Genomic DNA, 18,314 nt, shown 5'->3' on the forward strand with positions numbered 1-18,314 from the left:
CTATATACATTTATAGCGTTCGCTCTGTGGGAATATCTGTAGCATTTTTCTTTAATACCATGTTGAAAATCCCAGAATTGACAAACTAATGAAATATAAGGTGTTATTTTAGATATATGTTCTTCCTGTATAACTCTTGTGTGATGTATGTGTGCCTTGTCCTTTGGCATTTGGATCTTTTGAGCAGGAATGCTCGTGCCCCTTGGGATCCTGCTTGGCCTTCCCTCCAGCTCTTGGCTGGAGCTCACCTGGTGAAGCCCAGCCCTGCTTACCCCCCATAACACCCTCTGCCACAGCAGTGTCTTCCTGCATGGCTTGAGCACAATCAAGAAGTTACTGATAGTGCAGCAATATATTTAGTCTTAAATTGCCTCAATCTTCTGGCTAATTTCTTGCCCTGTGAAGCTAAAAGATGCAGCCTTCTGCCTTCAAACCTTGGTCACTTTTATGTTGAATTTCGTGTGAGTGGATGGATATGCTCAAAGGATATTTGGAAACTGAAAACTGTATACTGAATTCTATGGGCAGACACAGTTGTCTTTGCCACAGAACACTAAACGCTGATTTTGAAAGTCATCAAATAAGATTTTCTACGGCTCAGTCCTGGGGCCATTGCTGTTTCCTAACATCTCTAACTGATCATTTGATGGGATATCACCCTTGCTTTGAAGTCAGTATGTGCTGGGGGGGAAAGCGTTGAATTGCTCTTATCTGAAGCTGGTGCTGAGAGCCTCCTCCCAGTGCAGGCATTCCAGGGGCTGGAGCTCCCTGCGATGCTCGTGCACCCAGCCCAGGACCTAGTGCTCTGGGCTGCTTCCTAGCCTGGCTGTGGCCAGTGCAGTGTGTGTCCAGGAGGGATTTTATCTCCTGGCTTTTGCTCTTCCTTCAGTCTATCACTTTCTCACTCTTTGCTCTTGCTTCTTTCCTTCATTGCCAAAGGAGTCCCTGAGCAGACAGCTACCATCATACCATGATATCCATCTGTGCCTTCATCTGCCCTCTGAGTCAATCTTGGCAAATACATTTAATGAGGGGAATGAAGGTGGCTGGGGCTGCTGGGCCTGGGGTGCCCTCACAGAGGGTGGGAGAGCCCTGTGGATGTGGGATAGATCCAGGATTAGATTGTGGAGCGTTAGGGCTGCTCAGCTAAATTCCTAGACTGATGCTTATCAGAAGGGCTGGGGGTGGTTTGGGTGCCCTTTTCAGATAAGCTGCTTCCTTGCTGCATTGATGGCTGTGGTGCTTCTCTTTCAAGGCAGAGCTCACTGGTGCTTGGGCAGAGGGGAGCGGGATGGGAATGGCAGAGCTGTGCAGGGAAGCTCTGCCCAGGACGGAGGATGGGAATGGCACTGGCAGCCCCCTGCAGCTGGGATGTGCCAAGGTGATGTGCTGTGACAGTGGCACGTCCTGCCCTCACCCCGGTGGCTGCCTCGCAGGTCAGGGAGAGACGAGCATCGTGACAAGTCGCACCAGAGCATGAGGCCGTTCAGCAGCACATCACGTGTCAGTGTGCAAGACTGCTGCTTCTCCCAGTGGGATCCTATTCCAGCGAGCTCTGCTGCGGAGCAGACGTGCCGGTGTGGGAGCAGCCTTCGTCCCCGCGGCAAGGGCTTGGGGTGCGAAGTGTGTTTGGAACCAAATCTTATGTTTGAGACGAAGCTAATGCTCCAGTTTTTAACAGCTGATGACCTGATTAGGGTGCATCAGAACTTGGTTTGAGTGAGTCACACTTGTTGGAGTAGCAGACTTAAAAGGGTTTTTGAGCAAGATGTCTTTTATCTGTGTGTAAAACTGGGCAATTAGGAAGAGCTGTTTCAAAAGGAAAGGAAGATGAGTTTGAGGGCTTGTGGTGATTAAAACTGCAACTGCAGAACTTAAATAGCTACATGATACTAACAGATGTGTGGTGATTTCAATTGAGATGTGCACAGGCAGTGTGCTTTATTTCGTGTCTTTAGGGAGCTCAGGGAGCAGAGCTGCTTGGCAGCACGTTTCACTGATGCAAAAGGCTCTGTTGTATGGGCCATCTCTGCCTGGAAGAAGCATTTTCATATCCTCAGTGCATGGTAGTGTGAACCTGACTTGCTGCGACTATCTTCTGGGAAAGCAGGGCCAAGGCTTCACCGTGTGTGTATTCTCCTAAAACTGCCGCTTCCCATAGTGCTCTTCCCTGGCACACACCTTGGCTTCAGCAAGGTGTGTACCCACTAGGAGAGGCAGCCACAGCAGGGAAGGTCTGGGAGCTCGCCTGTGGCCTGCGTGATCTCTATGGCAGTTAACTTAATTGTGGCTGCGGGTGCATTTCAGGAGAGTATATTTTACTTAGGGCTTGATGTGATGTTTTTCAGCTCAGCTACTTGTGGGCTGCTGCAGAAGGTGGCTGGCCCAGCCCTGTGTTTCCGTCCCCTCCCTTCCCCTGCTGCAGGCCTGCCCCACTGCACCTGCAGATGTGCAGAGTCAGATCTTGTGAGAAGCGAGGCTTTCTGTAACTGTGTTGCTCTGTCTGGCTTGCCAACATTGTTGTGGATCCACCAGCTCTCAGAGGTGGTGGGAACCTGTGGCTAGGAAGCATGAAGGAGGGCAGGGCTACCTTCCCCTGGTAGCAGCCAGCTCATGTGGTCTCCCTTGACAGCTGCCTGATGCCGACAGCAGTCTCCAGAAACCTCACATGCTTGATTGAAACTCAGCTAGAAGTGGATGCCACTATTTGGTTTTCCAGCTGGGGTAGCATTTGAAATTCCAGAAAAATTTAGATCTCTGGAGACCTCTGTGAAGAGAGGGGACCACTAATGGCATAGCTGTTGGTAGGTCAGGGCCACCTCCAGGGGGCCGTGAGGAGGGGATCATCCTTCCTCGAGAGAGGTGCCACTCAGGAGGTGCTGTGGTTGGCGCAGTGTGCAGGGCTGTGATACCACAGCTCCCTTCTGCCACAGACCTTCCTGCCTGCGCTGGTAGCTTGCTGGGTTGCAGTCAGGTTGCTGAAGCTGCACCCATTTGCCCTGGAAATACTCACAGTGCCCTGTTGTCTTCATCTCTGCAGCTGAGACTCAGCTTGGCAAGGGTTGCTCCATCCACTGCTTGCTTTGACTGCTCACATGGAAGTCCCTAGACTCCTTGGAGCATGTGTAGGCTGACACCTTGCTGGCTCCTGGCCTCAGAGTCATGTGTTTTCTTCCATTTCTCCTCATCACAAACCAGGCAATGTACCAAAAGCAAGATGTGCTTGAATAGGTGGAATTCACAGTACAGGGAACTGTATCTTGACGATCTGAATGTCTTGCTGCACCATGCTATAAAATGCGTACTTTAAGGACAGGGGATGCCTATTTTAGTCTATTCTAATTTAGCCTAGTTTGCTCAGACTCCCAGTAAAATTGCTTAAGAATACCCCCCTTCCCTTGCTGGTTACTCAGACTCGTGTGTAACTTGGAGTGGGTTTCTCTTTGCAGCTATTGTGGACGATGAAAGGCTTTCAGCAGAAGAAATGGATGAGAGGAGGCGTCAGAACATTGCTTACGAGTATCTCTGCCACTTAGAGGAAGCAAAAAGGTAAGTAAATGGAAGCACACTTATACCTGGCCTTTAAATACTGATTTGTTTTTTGGACTAGCTGTATGCTTGGGTATCGTGATTTGTAGATGATTTTCCAAGTTACTCAAGTTAACTTTGTATTAGTGCTTTATAGCACTTCAGTATTAGGAAAACAAATCCCAAGTATGAAAGTCTTTAATTTGAAAAGGGAGTTTAAGAAATAAGAAAACTTTGTTACTGTGGCTATCTTAAATGAAAATAAGGGATGGGCACTAAAAGAGGGCTATGGCTTTGAGAGAAGCTGAGTCAGGCTTGTGACTAACTGGGGAAGGTCTTGCTACTGACCACATGGTCCTACTCCCTTCTTGAGGCTTGTGCTTATGAAGTGATTCAGGTTGGCAAAAGAGCAGAAAATGATCCAGGATCTCATTGGGTTAATGAACCATATCCTCAATGGAGGATGGTAGTAAGAAACAGCCAGAGCTTTGCCCTTGTAGCTCCTCTAACCTACTGGTTGAGTCTGCTCCTCTTGAAGCCATGACCTCTGAGGAAACACAGGTTGCAGGAGCACAGGGATTTTATTATCCTTGTGCAAGTATAATATACTATTTGCACTTTACTCTTAAAAACAGATGTTCAGCAATATTTCTGTAACTGAGCAGAGAAAAAAGTTGGAATATCCTTGTGCTGTTGGCATAGCTTGATGTGCTATTATCACGTATAAAAAAAGTATTTCGCTCTTAGTATCTGTTCTCCTTTTCTCAAAAATGACTGCTGCGCTCACTTTGCTGGCCTAGTCTTCCACTGGTAACTGTATCACTTCCACTCTGTATTTGTTGATGGCATTGCTTCCACTTCCAACTTTTAGCTGGAAGACTTTCCCATCTACTTTTGGCTGCAAAGGGAAGTTGGAACTTTGCCAGGTAGTAATGCAAGCTGTAAAACTGGAAAAGCAAACTGCTCTGATGTGATGACACATTGTAGGATCCCTAGAATGAAGTAATCTGGTGCAGTTCAACTGGGAATTAACAGTGAAACAATACACTGAGCTCTGTCCTCCCTATCCCTGCAGGGCACCAACATTTAACTTTCTAGCAGTTGTGGGACTGCTAGCTGCCAGTTATCTTGTCACAGGGATACTAGAAATGTTTTTCTTTCGACTTCCTATTTATTATGCTACCCCATCTACTGCAACAAACCCTGCTTCCTTTGCTTGCTCTGCCTTTTTTTCTGCTGCAGAGCCATGTCCCTTTTTGTATCTTTCAGTCAGCCTGTGCCTTTCTACTGCCAGAAAGGCCAGTCTTCTGCAGGTACTCCTGTTTGCCTCCAGCATGTGCTTGTGAGAGGGAGCCCTTGGTTAGCTGAGCCAGCAGACTGCACTGGCTTGAAACTTGTGGCTCTTGATGGGTTAGTTTTCTAGTGGTTTAGTGAGCCCATTAGTCTGATGGGTCAGAGAAGCACCAGTGCTGGCAGGAGGAAGGGGATATGATGCAACTGCAAGGATGAACTTAGGAGGGAGCGGACTCTACCTTGTCTTGTTGAACAGTTATATCAGCTCGGCCATCTCGGGAGATCTTGCTCTGAGATGAGCTCAGAGTTTTACTGATGGATCCTCTCAGGTTTGCTGCATCTGCCCAATCTGCTGGATTCTGGCAAGATGGGAATCATGATTAATCTTCAAATTCAGCTTTCTTCTGTCACTGTTTATCTTCTGCCCCAGTTTTCTAGGTCTGCATCTGAAATACCCCATGACACTTTGTAAGGAAATGTCAATTCAAGTCTCTAATCATAAAAATAACTTCACATCTGCTATGGGTAGACTCCCTCTTGTATTTATTTTCATATTGATCCATGTGATAAGTGGTTTTCTAGAAGAAATGCTTTTTTCAAGTCTGATTGCAAGTAATGCAATCTGCAGTAAACAGGCCAAACTAACTCTTGCGGTTGCTAGGTACCTGGAAGTATCTCTCTATCTTAACTCTTCAATTTCTCATGGTATTTACTTTTCTCTTGGTATTAATCACAAATGCCTGCTGTTGCATGAGGGTGAGGCATGGCAGTGTCCCTGTAATGGACCTTGTACTTCCTTGGTGCCCTCCTGGGGTGGAGCTGTCATGAGCTGAGCCATGTGGTGTAATGCAGCTCCAGGTCCTCCTGTGCCTGAACAAGCCAGCCCTGGGGCTGGCTCTGTTCTTGTCTGGCTCAAGCTGGTGAACTGGTAGGAAACCCAATCGGATGAAAAATTCCAGTTAGTGTTTTGAATCTGCTTGCGGTGGTGTGTGATGAGGCAGGGTAGGACTGCAGGGTATGCAGCAGTGAGGAGGTGATGGTGCAGGCCCTGGAGGTGCTTTCAAAAAATGTTGGGAAGTAGTTGTCAGACTTGCCTCTTTCTGGTGAGCTTTTGGGCAACTCAGGTGCAGCATGCAACTTTTCCCTGAGGCCTCTTCTGCTCTGAAAATCCAATGACAAGCACTGACAACAAACTTGTGGACAAGCAGGGATGTCTCTAGTTCAGAGCAGCACAGCTCCTAGCACCTGCTGCCAGAAGTGCACAGCAGTGCTCTTTCACCTGAGGAAAAACAGTCTTAGAATCAGTATGGTAGGAAACGACCTACAAGATCATTCAGGTCTACCAGTAAACCCAATGCCACCATGCTATGTTTCTTCTCGGCACAGTTTTTGCGCTCTCAGAACACATGATTGCCTATGAAATGCATTGCTGCACCCTCTGCTCTGCGCTTGAGCGGTTGCAGCACTTTGCCTTTGCCAGCAGAGCTCAAACAAACACTGGGTCCTGCAGAGCAGGAGTGTAGCTGCCCTGGGGGTGGCGGGGCTCCTGCTCCAGCAAGGTCGAGGCTGCACTGATGGCCTGTGATGGTTGGGTTGTGCTGAGTGGCCTTTTTGCACTTGGGCTAAGCTGACTTAACAGCTTTTCCTGCTGATGAGGGCAGTAGCCTGAGCCGGGCTGTCCCACCTGGTCTGTGGAGCAGGAGCAGCCAGCCCCCCAGCCAGGCCCTGCCAGGGGTTTCTAGCAATACAGGATGCTGTGGGTAGCAGCATGCTGGAGCAGGTAAAGCAAGGGCAGCTTTTAACCATTTAGTTGGCATTTGCTGAAGCAGCAGCCTTTATTGTGTCAGCTAAAGCAGCAGTGTGCAAATACAATGTGTTTTAGCCCCTATCAAAGAGGAATAAATGTTACCCAATCATTACATAACAAAAGACTGGAGCAGAACATGGCTTTGCATTCATGATTGTGGCAAGGGCTGTGTTTCTTTTTTTCTTGCCATGTGGACCTATATTTCCTGTGTATTGGTAATAAAAACATTGTTTTATAGCAGCTCTGCATTTGAAAATGCCAGAGTTAATTAAAATGGTGAAGAATGTGTACTTTCTGCTCCTTTTTAAACCATTGTTTGCTTGCTAACTTCCTGCAGCCCATCTTTAATAAGAAGAGTTTAACCTGAAAGAGGAATCCTCTGTTGCTGGTAGCTGTAGCTTCTGTAAATAGTACCTTCTGTGCTAGGTCTAGCATCTGTTATAAGCATATAGAATAGGAAATTGTTTTTAAACACAATGAGCAGGCTCGTAATATCTGCAAAGATCAGTGATGTTTGAACAGGGTGGTGCGTGTGATACTAAAACATTTAGTTCTGCCGTAGTGATTAGCTCCTTTGCCCCCCACTTCATACTTTCAATACATTCATATTGTAAGTTCTCCCTTGAACCAAAGGGTGCTCCATTTTACTGCCTTTGTCTTTCTGTCAAATGGAAAACACTTGATTTTAAAAGCTATCTATTGGAATTTCATAATTAAAAGGCAAATTAAGAGTTATTTTTTCTTTTTATCTTTTTAATTATGGGAACTAAGTTAAGATGCTTCATATATGGGAGGAAAACTACCTTTGGGATTTCTTTACAAGTGATTTTTATTTTGAAAATGTAAATCTGCAGTTTTTTCTTATTTCTTTACAATAGGAAATAAATTTCTCCATTGTGGGCTTCAAATCTTGCCTCCTTCATTGTGCTGTGCTTTATTAAACTAGTTTGCAATTGCCATTTGTGGCATTGGTCACTGATGGGATCACAGCTGGAAGCTGCCGTGTAAAAATGTATGTTCAGTTAATATACTTAAAAGGTCAAGCCCTGAAGTGCTTAACTGGTTCAGTTATAAGCTAACAGTTTCCTGGTACTGTAAACCCATAGACAGCTTAAGTTGCTCCAGTTTCAGGACTGTGGGACCCTTGAGGGTGCTTGGGAGCTAACAGCGTTCCTAGGATCACAAGGAGCAAATCCTACCTGCCTGTGTGCTGCTTTTTCATGAGCAGGACAGTGCCAGCACTGTGGCCCTAGGAGCTTAGGGTGACTTAATGCTACCCGAACACTCTATTTTAAGTCATTTTAGGCTACAGAGAATATTTAAAACTTTGATTAGAGGTATGTGCATAAAGTTATAATACTGATGTACAGCTAGTTGACTGAATGGAAAGTATTAACAGGCTTCCTGGGGACCTGCCTTGTATTGGTTTGTAGAAAAAAGCCATCTTTCTTGGATCTAGCCTATAGCATGCTGCAGGTTGTGACTTTCCACTTCTCCCTTTCTAAAGCCTAATAATGAAGCAATGGAGGATGTTGGCATAAGCTCTGTGAAGGCTAAGGCTTTGAAATGGTGGTGCTTCCTGAGGTGTTAAATTCTTAGTAGAATCATACTTATCTCCATCATCTAGCATATATGCCTGCCCCGATATAGCTCAGGCTGCAGAGATACTGCTTGCTAGATCTAGAACTCTAGATTCATGTCTTGATCCTGAGACACTCACTAGCCGGTGAATTTCAAACTATTGAACTAAATAGGAGTGTTTTGTTCCAGATAGTTATGGAATTGTGCAGACATGCTAGGGTTTTTATATGCAATATCAGTGATATTGGTCAATCCAATAAGTGCTTAGACAGTAACAGCTGTGTATGCAAAATCTTACTGTTAAGATCTGAAGGACAGACTCTTGTTCTGCTATGGGAGAACTCCTGTTTCTGTACAGGATGTGTTGACCTGCTAATGGTGATTTTGAGATAGTACTTGTACATGTTATGGGTCATTGCTCACTGTGTATAGTGGTCAGATAATGGTGCTGGGTAACGAAGGATGTGACCTTTCTGTTTTTTGGAGATTAAGCACCATGGCATTTGTACCATGGTGTGCATTAAAGTGCAGTCCCTTCAGAGTTGGCCCTGTTTCCCAAAACTTCTCACTTCTGTTATGGGTATTACCTTCTTATGAAATGGATTGTGAATCTTTAATAGAAGAAGGATTGGTTTGGAAGCTGGCCTGAAAGTCTTTCAGCATCCTTATATTGGTGTAGTTCATGAGAAAGCACATGACACTTTTGCTTCTCGGCCTCCCCCATGCAGTTTGCCTTGTGCGTGGGGGTGAAACTGGAAAGCCGGCTTGCCTCTGTACTCCACCCATGAGATTAGCTGCCTCCCAGATCAAATGGATGCTCCCTGGTGCACCCTGCGTGGCTCCTACTTAGTGGGGAGTTTAAGCTGCGGTCACCAGGAGCTGCCTTGTCTTGACCAGGTATGAGCAGGAGCTGAGTCACTGCGGTGCAGCCTATGGTGCCCGGAGCACAAAAGCAGTGGCAAAGGAAGCTCCCAGGGGCTCCTGCATGCATTGACTGGGACCTCAGCACCTGCAGTCAGCAATGGCATGGGGCCAGTGCCACTCTGCTCACTGCAGCCTGGGACAGCCGTGTGCAGCACTGCTGGGGCTGATGGCCTGGCACAAACCCAGTCATGCTGCAACTGCAGTGTTCCTACTGCAGCTGTGGTACTGTGCAGTGTTAATGCTTTCTTAACACTACAACTGCTTGTTTTAGGCTGGAAGAGAAAGCTATCTGGGCTGGTGGAATTTGTTCTCCAACAGTTCCCAAGTGGGAATGTACTGTTCACATGCTGAGATCCTCCTTTCCCAGCGACTGTGTCCAGGAGAACTGTTGATCTTTGACAGAAGTGTTTGTCCAGGCCTTTGCAGAACTTGCTGCGTGGAGATGTGAGTGGCTCTTCAGAGATCAGGGCAAGAGAAACAGCAACTTGCAGCTGTGCGCAGCATGGTAGCAACATTTACATAGTTGCTGCCTTTTTTTATAGCATATCCTTGTGTAGATGTTGGTGAGGACCTGGGGGACCTTGCTTTTGGAAACATGGCGTTGACAGACAAACATGCTCCTAGAGCATGAATATGTTGCTATAGCTTTGAAGGACCTAGAAATCTCCAGTGCCTACAGCCTTCCTAGCTGTTGCATTGGGGTTGGAGACTTAAAACTGGTCCAGTAACCCCTGAAATTTGTGAAACAGCTTGTGTGTTGCTGTGCCTCCTGGGCTGAAGTGGAAAAATCCTGCTGTGTGAAAGGCTCGGTGCTTCCTGAATGTGTGGGTGTGATCATGCTCCCGACCTTGGCTTCTCACTAACTGTAGGCAAGTCAGTTATGAGGCAAGGCTGAGGGTGTTGAAGTGGCTCCCTTAAACTTGCATCTGGTGCGAATCTTATCAATCCACTAACAGGAGAAGGAGGAATATGGTTTGTACATATGGGGTCTTGGGTATAGAATAATGTAGGAAGTGCTTTGGCTGTTAATAGGGCTTACTGCTGCCCAGGTGAATCCAGTGTTAGTAGATACAGCTCTTGCAAAGTCCACAGCTTTTCCTGCTGTGGGAGACTCAGGACAGGGAGAGACTAGGTTGCTGACTGCTTGGGAAGATGACTTTTAAAGTGTCATGTTGTCACAAAGCTGGCTGAGCTTGTGGACTGTGTTGCTCACTGCATGTACCGTGTTATGCTTTGGATTGCTGTTCAGTGGTTCACATATGTTATAATTTCCCTCCTATTCACCTGCCTTGAAAATTCAAGGCATATGCTAGGAGGTGGGGTGCAGCAGACTGAGCTGTGAAGCCAGCCCTCAGAGCTGAATTTGCTTCCTTTCCACCTGCCTGTGCTTCTAGCATTTGCTTAAGCATTTGCTGTATTTGCCCTGATCCTCTCTTGGTCACTCCCACCCTCAGGCGTGGCGCTGACAGGGGAAAAGGTCTTCAAGCCAAGCTGCCTTTGAAGAACTTAGTAACGTCTCTGCTTTCTTTGACCAACCCCGGAAAATGGCATGTACACTTGAATGAATGTCACTTAAATAAATCAAAGCTCTTTATAAAATCAAACCAAGAATAATCCTTGCAAAGCATTTTGTTTTGCCATCCAAATTCACAGGAGGTGACAGACAAAGGTTCTTGGATACTAGTGCTGGTAGAGATGAGAAGCCCAGGATGTAGCTGCTTTTTTAATTTTTGAGAGAAATGGTGGATACAAGATATCCTTGATTTTTGCCCAGAGTGTGTTAAGAATTAGTCTTGCTGGGCACAACTAGGTGAGGTAGTGGTCCTCTCTGCAGAGGTGCCAGCACATGTCCCTGAACGCTTAATGTATTTCATGCTTTTTATAGCATGCTAGCATTATTCTGGATGACTACGCACTGAAACTGGTCTCAAAAGCTGAGCTCCTCATAGCTCTGAATGGGCTTTGAGCTGGGGGAGGGAGTGTGAATGAATCCTCTCAAGCGGATGAATGGAGCTGCTCGGGTTTGAAGTGTCGAAGGGTTTCACATCGCTCCTGGTGCCTCTAACTGCCAGGCAGGGCTCTACTTGGAAGCAGAGGCTCCTGCTAGCTGCACCTTGCCAGCTCTGCCAGCTTGCAGCAGACAGTCCTGCAGGTCGGTCTTTAGTGGAGAGGAGGAATGGTGACAAGTGAGTTTCTGCTGTGGGACTGAGCACCCATTTGTGCTGTCAGAATGAGGGGTAGCTGGATATGGAGTCTCCCAAATAGCCAGGGGACAAATATCTGCTCCCACCCCTGCTCTGGGGCAGGAGATTGGAGACTTGCAGTTGCTGAGGTATCTGGTAGGTCTGAGGGGCTGGAATATCCTCCCTGTGCTGCTCTGCACTGCAGTGGATTTGGGGGAGATGCTGGATTCTGGCTCCTGTTTTTTTTCTTCCATCTGGAGTATGAAAGCTTTCAGGTTGTTGGTGGCATGTCCACTCCTTGAGGGAAGTGATAAAATCTAGTCTGGCACCTCCAGCACTTCTGCCACCCATGACACATTAGCTGTTTCTGTAACTTGGTTGTGATCAGAGGGGAAGGGAGTGTTTTACAATTTGCTGCAGCAAGTGAGAGCCTGAAAGGAACTCTGGTTGTGAAAGAAACTGCCTTAAAGCATAAAGAGCATAATGCTTTTCATTACCTATAGCATTTACTCTGTAACCATCTGTTGGGTATGAGGATAGTGGTTGGTGCCTGCAGCTCTCACTGCACAGAAACCCTGGACATGGTGCAGTTGCCCTGGGCATGCTGCAGAGCTGGGGCTTCCCTGTTCGCCTTGGGAAGCCCTGGGAGCCAGAAGGGAAGAGCTATGTCCTCGCATGGTGCAGGAGGCACCATTGCCTGCCCTTCCCTTTCGCTCTTGTGACAAGCAGGAAAGCAAAGGCTGCCGGTGCAGTGGGCAAGAGGATATGTTCCCAGAAACAAAAATATAAAACACTGAAATAATGTGAAGTGAATAGTAGAGGCTGGAAAATGTTGAGGCTTGAAACCACAAATTGTGACCCCTCCCTTGCATAGGGATTTCTTTTAGCTGTAATGTTGAACTTATGTCTGCCTTTACGTGATCTCCAGATCAGATGATGTGAGAGCATTTGCTGCGTGTCTGAGGGAGGGTTGACACTGGGGCTTAGCTGCATGTTCTTTGCTGGGACAGAGTTCAATAGGATTCGTGACTGCAGTTTGATTTTTAGGGCTTCCCGTTTTCAGATTAACATCTATAGAATAGGGAAGAATCAACTCGATACACCCATTAACTCCAAGTTGCAATTTTTGAGCTCTTTCTAACAGAGCAAGCTCTTCAAGCTTTTATACACCCTACTCAAGCAGCTGTGGGGGGAAGTGTCTTTAAACATGGATGGCTCTGCTTTGAAAAAAACCAAGTTTGTACATTTTTGCATTTTTAATACTGTTTTCAAACAGTATTTTCAAATCTCCCACTTGTGTCCTTCTGTCATAGCTTTCCTCCCCCAGAGTGCTGAGCCAATATTCTGGTTTGCTTAAATGCTGAGATATAAATGGAATGGCTGCTGTATTTATTTGGGAGGGCTTATGCTATGTGTTGGGTCTTGGTAAATCTGATAGTAATTTGTGGAATGGTAGTAACGTATTTCTGAATTCAGCTTGTTTATAAGGTTGGCAGATGCTTTCTTTTAGTATTCTGGTTGCTGGCCCCAGAGAGCAGACCTTGATCTCCTGCCACTAAATAAATATGTTTATGTTTTGTGATTCCAATTTCAACATTTTCTCCACTTCCTCAAGGTCAAGGTGATATCACATGATGATTGCTAGTATATATTGCTTGCCCAAGTAGGAAGTAACAGGAGAAAACATACTTTAAAACAAGATTTTATGCTAGAAGGTAGTACTTCCATTGGAACACCATGTATTTCTAGGAAAGACTTCTGCATTACTTGCAGAAGAGTGGATGTTCAGCAAGTTGGCCTTGCTAGAGACAGTGCCTAGGATTATTTGCACACAGAGGTTGGTGCCTTTGTGCAGATAGCTTAGTTGCGGGCACCAAAGGGTTTTAGTCATCTTTTTGCTGTGGACTCTTCCTACTGAACAGCTTGGGCCCTGCTTCTAGCTATTGTAAAAATCATGAGCACCTATTAGAAAAGCCACTGAAAAATTGTTCAAATTGATATGAAAACCCTGCATATTTTGTGACATCTGGGCTTATGCCCTACACTCCTACAATGTGAAGGTGAGGCTGGAGACACAACAGACTTCTCATTTTTTCTGGCATCTTGTATTCCTTTTGAAACCTGCTTGTAGTCAGAGAGGGTTATAATTAGGTAGTGTTCACACTTTTAGTTCCTGAAATGGGTAGGAACCACCAATTTGCTGCAGTGGCTATTGCCTGATATTCCACCAGTATTTTGAACGTCAACAGTAATTATTTTGCTTCTTAGGAAAACATGCCAAGCAGTATTTCAGCTCTTTACAAAGTTGTCTAACAAAAGATTGAACATGGCCATTGTAGTGCACAAAAGAGGAGCAGAGCTGGGTGAACTGGAGGGTTTAACAAAATGGACTTGTAATAATCTGAGAGGCCAAGGAAGAAGTAATGGAGTGCAGCTGGTGCCTTGAGACCACCTCTGAAATCTGGGAAATGCTCCTAAAGTGCTGAGTATTCACTAGAGACCATAGAGCTACTACTTGTGTTTGCTTTGCTTTCTAAAATTGAGGCCAAAATCTGTATGTTGGCAAAACATGGGATTGATGCAATTTTTGTTTGGGTTCTGAGTTAGTGCAGAAGGATTTGGATCTGACCATCTCCAAAGGGTTTTCTTTTCTCATAGCTTGTCATCAGATTTCAAAATAGATGGATAAAATCTGCTGATGCTCCTAGTTTTGTGAAAAATTTCCATTAATCGCCTAGTTTCTAGAGAGTTCAGTTAAGATTGCCATTTTACAACATGGGCTTTGAAAGGTGTCTAATGAAACATGCTTTCAATCTTTCTGATTTTACTTGTGTCAAGATCTATAAAAAAGTGAAAGGCACAGTTTTCTCAAGGCAGGGTTCATAAGACTCATTGACTATTTGTTCTCAGGGTTGTACGTGAAGCCTGTGTCACTGGAGGAATTGTATTTTCTGTGAAGATCCTGCTTAGCTGGTACTCGGTAACCTGTTTAGATTAATAATTAATGTTGAGTGTGTGCTCTGCAGCCTGCCATGTAACCCGGGATGTGGACAAGTATAAAAAGCTGACTCTGCCTACAGTGTACAAAAGGCTTATAGTTCAGTGGCAACAAGCAGCATAACAAAGTTTGTGGAACATATTTTTTATAAATCTTGAAATTTCCTCTTTCTGAAATTGCAGGGAATAGGGATAAGCGAAAGTTGCAAGGACAACTTGCAGCAGAGCAAATTCCTTCTGGCACCTTTTTCATGTTTTTTTGTCCTGAAATTAAAGATGAAGATAAAAGTTAGTATGAAAATGGCTTTCTGGAGCAGCTTGCCTGTAAGCTTTAAGCACAATATGCCAGAACAGCCCCTTTCTTTAAACTGGGAGAATGCCAATTGGATGAAACACAGGTATTTAATATTGCTTAAAAAAAAAAAAAAACCTATAGTATATTTTGGGGAAGAAAAGTCTAAATCTCTGAAAACTTTCCTAAACTCCTGGCTGTGCTTTGTGCTGAAGAGACTTCCTTTGATTTTGGAGCTTCCCACTTCCCCATTTCTTTTCCTAACAGGTGGATGAATGGGTTTCCTATCATTATCACTTAGCCTTTTTGTTTCATTTCTCAATTTTGAGGAAAAAGGTTGGAAACAGTGAAACAGCACAGAGCCAGTGGAAGTAAGTCCCTTAACGAAGTAGTTTATTGCATCAAGTGTCTGGATAACCTTTTGCCTGAGAATTTTTCATCCCTGAAACTGGAAGAGATGAGCAGATGCTGTAGTATCCAGGTGCAGTCTTGCAGGCAAGGCAGAAGCCCCTGCACAGGTGAGCAGGAGCAGCTGGAGTCCTCGGAGCATCCAGGAGCTGCTGTGCTGGCAAGTTTTGGCAGCTGTGGTCGTCTAGGGGGCTTTGGCCACCCTGTGTGTGGAGCAAGTGGAGGCCAGGTGAGTGCTCTGTGTGAAGCTGCTGTGGACATGAGCTGAACAAGGTATCCAGACCTCTAACAGATGAGGTGTTTGAGTTTGAGGTCACTGTTGAAGTAAGCCCACCTCATGCAAAAACGATGATTGCCTTGAGCAAATGTGTCCTCCTGCGTGGCTCTCTAACTGTAGGGTTTCTCTGGAGGATGTTGGCGCAGGCGAGCAAAACATGAAAACAGCTTTGTTCAGAAGTGCGGCTTCGGTCACGTCTGATAAAGCACTTCTAAAATAACAGTTGTTAGAGCTTTTGCACAATACTGCTTTCATCCAAGTCTGACATTTAAACGTTGAAATACGATTGAGTCAGTGTTGCAGAATGTTTTCATCATGACCGCATTACCCTGAGGAGTCTGGCCAGGGAGCCAAGGAGTGGAACAACCTCATGCTTTTATTCTCCTCCTGCATCATCTGTTGGAAAGTTTCTCAAGGCAGATATTCAGACATGGTGCTGAAGCAGCCTGGCATAGTGTGTCCTAGAAAGGTTGAAAGTTTAAGTGAAATCTGAACTTGAACAGAAGTCATGTATTAAAAGTTAAAAGTGCTTGAGCTGGTGGTAAAACTGAGCCCTTGTTGTAACTCAGGTCTGTCTGCTGTGCTGGCTCAGTGTTGTGTGAGCGAGCTGCGTTTGATATTTTTGGTCAACAGTTCATTAAATTCTGAGGTAAACCTGTCAAGCGCAAATTAAAGACTCTTCACGGAAGTTTTTTTAGCAGTTGCAAAGAACAGGTGAAAAAAGCCTTGTCTTGAATCCTATGGTTGGAATTTTTAAGGTTGGGTATTGGAAGAACTGTTTTGAATTACAACTTGACTTTCCTGAGGAGGAGGCAAATGTGAAAACCTGTCACTTTTGAATGAAACAGTATGAGGATCATTCAGTAGGTGCTTTGTACTGAATCCCATCTGTTTCTGCCTTTCTGGGAAGCTCCTGGGACATACTGGAGGTGCCAATAGTTTTGTTCTGCTTGACCTGTTCATATAGTCAGCAGACCTGATTGTTTTCCGTGGGTGAACAGAAACATCAGTGAGGATCAGGACCAGGAAAATCAGTGAGGATCCTATTATACATTTTTGTAAATCTTTCAAAATGCAGGGTTTCAGGCTTGTCTGTTCACCTCAGCCTGTCTTATGCCTGAAGTAGGGAGCAGCTCTATTCCCTCAGTGTAGAGGAATTTGCACTGGTGAACACTCATCCTAGATTCCATGTACTGTGGGGACTAAAGTTTTTAAGGGTACAGACCTGTGTAGTCTGCTGAAGCACTTCATGACCTGTTTTCTGCTATTTCTTTCCTTCTACCCTCAATAGGTCTTAAATTAGAAGGCACTTCACTGAGACAGTATCACAACTGAACCTAAAAATCTACAGATCCAAAGGTTCAGATTTTGATATAAACATTGCATGCTTAAATCTGCTTTTTTATATGTAACCACACTGAGGTCTGCCTTTGTCAGGAATTTTCTATGTTCTTGAGAATTCTGTGCTCCAGATACCCTGTCTGCTGGTAGTATGTGCTACACTCAGCTTGGACTGACCTATCTGAATAGATTAGGGATGGATACAGCAAGTATCTGCAATGCAGAAAAGTCTTTTGAACACTGTGCTGAAAACTGTGTGGTGCAGATGGCTAACTGCTGTCTTTTAATGTGTCAAAACAGGATTTGAGGGAGGAAGTGGCAATATTAGACTGGGCCTAGGTCTCTAAAAGATGTTCCCTCTGCTGGTATCAGACCCAAAAGTGGTGGCAGCAGTGCCAGTGGGAAGGGAAAGAGGAATTGCTCTGTCCTGACTGGGAGGATGCTGGCATGTTTGCCATGTCAGCCGGCTCTGAGCTTTGGGGACAGTGTGTGATGCTGGTGAGTTGGGCTACAGTTTGTTGGCCACTACTGATAAAATCTGTTCCTGATCTTGAAGAATTCCTGCCTTGCTGGTCATCTGCTGTAGGATCAGAGCATGGCTCTGGAAAATCTAAAGGGTCTATACAGCAGAAATCAGATGGGGGTTGTGTCAGACAAACTGAAGTGTGAGCCTGAAGGAGAGGCAAGCCTGGCCTGAGGGCAAACTCAGGGATGTGTATGTGTAGGGTAACTTGTGCAGAGAGCAAAGGAGGGGCTCCAGCAGACACTGCAAGACCCTTCCAAGGGACACCCATCCTAATGGGGACTGCATCCTAATGGAGCAGCCCATGAAGCCAGAAATGCAGGGGAGGAGGGGCTGGAGGCTTGAGAAAGGCTTCTGGATGCAGGGAGAACCTGCCTGGGAGGATGAAAAGAGATCATAATCCTGCTCTTAAAAAGGCCTGTGAAGGTCCAGTGGAGGGGTACGCAGGAGTATGCCAGGCTGTGCTGCTGAGGCAGTGGGCAGAAAGGTTCACATCAAGTGTGCTGAGACCTGTCATCCTTATCCATCTGGTTTGGCTGGAGCTGCCACGTGAGTGATTGCTGACAGGCAGGCAGCCCCATGGTGAGTGGGGAGATGCAGGCTGGAGCACAGCCACACAGAGCATGCTTGCTTCATCTGGGCCTTCATGGTGCTCCAGCACCGTTCCATCCTGCCCACCCTGGAAGTTCAGCTAGCTGCATGAAAATATTTTAGGCAATATTGTATAGAGCTCCTAACAAAGCATAGAAACTCTTTGAGATTTTGGGAATTCTCAGTTGGTGCAGTTCAACAGCACTCCTCCCTCAGAGGAGCCCTAATAAGTGCTTGTTTCAGTGGCCTTCAGTAGGGCTTTGTTCTGCTCTGTCCCAAAGCTGAGCTGTAAATGCCACTTGCTCAAGCTGTAAACAATGATTTGTACCTAACACACCAAGGCACGCTGTGTTCCTTGCTCTTTAAAAGTAGCTTAGATGTACTTTAACTATCAACACTTAACCTCTAATATAACAGGAAAACAGCTATGTGCTTGTTAGGGGGCTTAACCCCTTAGGGTTTTATAGGGGAGCAAGGCTCACTGATCCCTTGCAGTGGGTCTCCAGCTTACTTGTATCCCTTGAGATGCAAGGAGGCCTGTCAATCACTGACCTCTGGGTGGAAACTGC

At 45.7% G+C, this 18,314-nt stretch overlaps 1 protein-coding gene across 2 annotated transcripts in view; it reads left to right on the plus strand.

The window, feature by feature from the left end:
• The window catches only part of IQGAP2 (IQ motif containing GTPase activating protein 2), a 110,544-nt gene that overhangs the window by 14,595 nt on the left and 77,635 nt on the right, over positions 1-18,314 (plus strand). For both annotated transcript variants that reach the window (XM_088534421.1, XM_088534422.1), the window contains exon 2: positions 3,450-3,549. In XM_088534421.1, coding sequence (XP_088390547.1) covers positions 3,450-3,549 — 100 coding nt within the window. The remainder of the gene's footprint in view (positions 1-3,449; positions 3,550-18,314) is intronic.

This window comes from Tinamus guttatus, unplaced genomic scaffold, assembly GCF_059628265.1.
Source record: "Tinamus guttatus ecotype Peru unplaced genomic scaffold, ASM5962826v1 Tinamus_guttatus_pri_ptg000561l, whole genome shotgun sequence".
Classification (NCBI taxonomy): Eukaryota; Metazoa; Chordata; class Aves; order Tinamiformes; family Tinamidae; genus Tinamus; species Tinamus guttatus.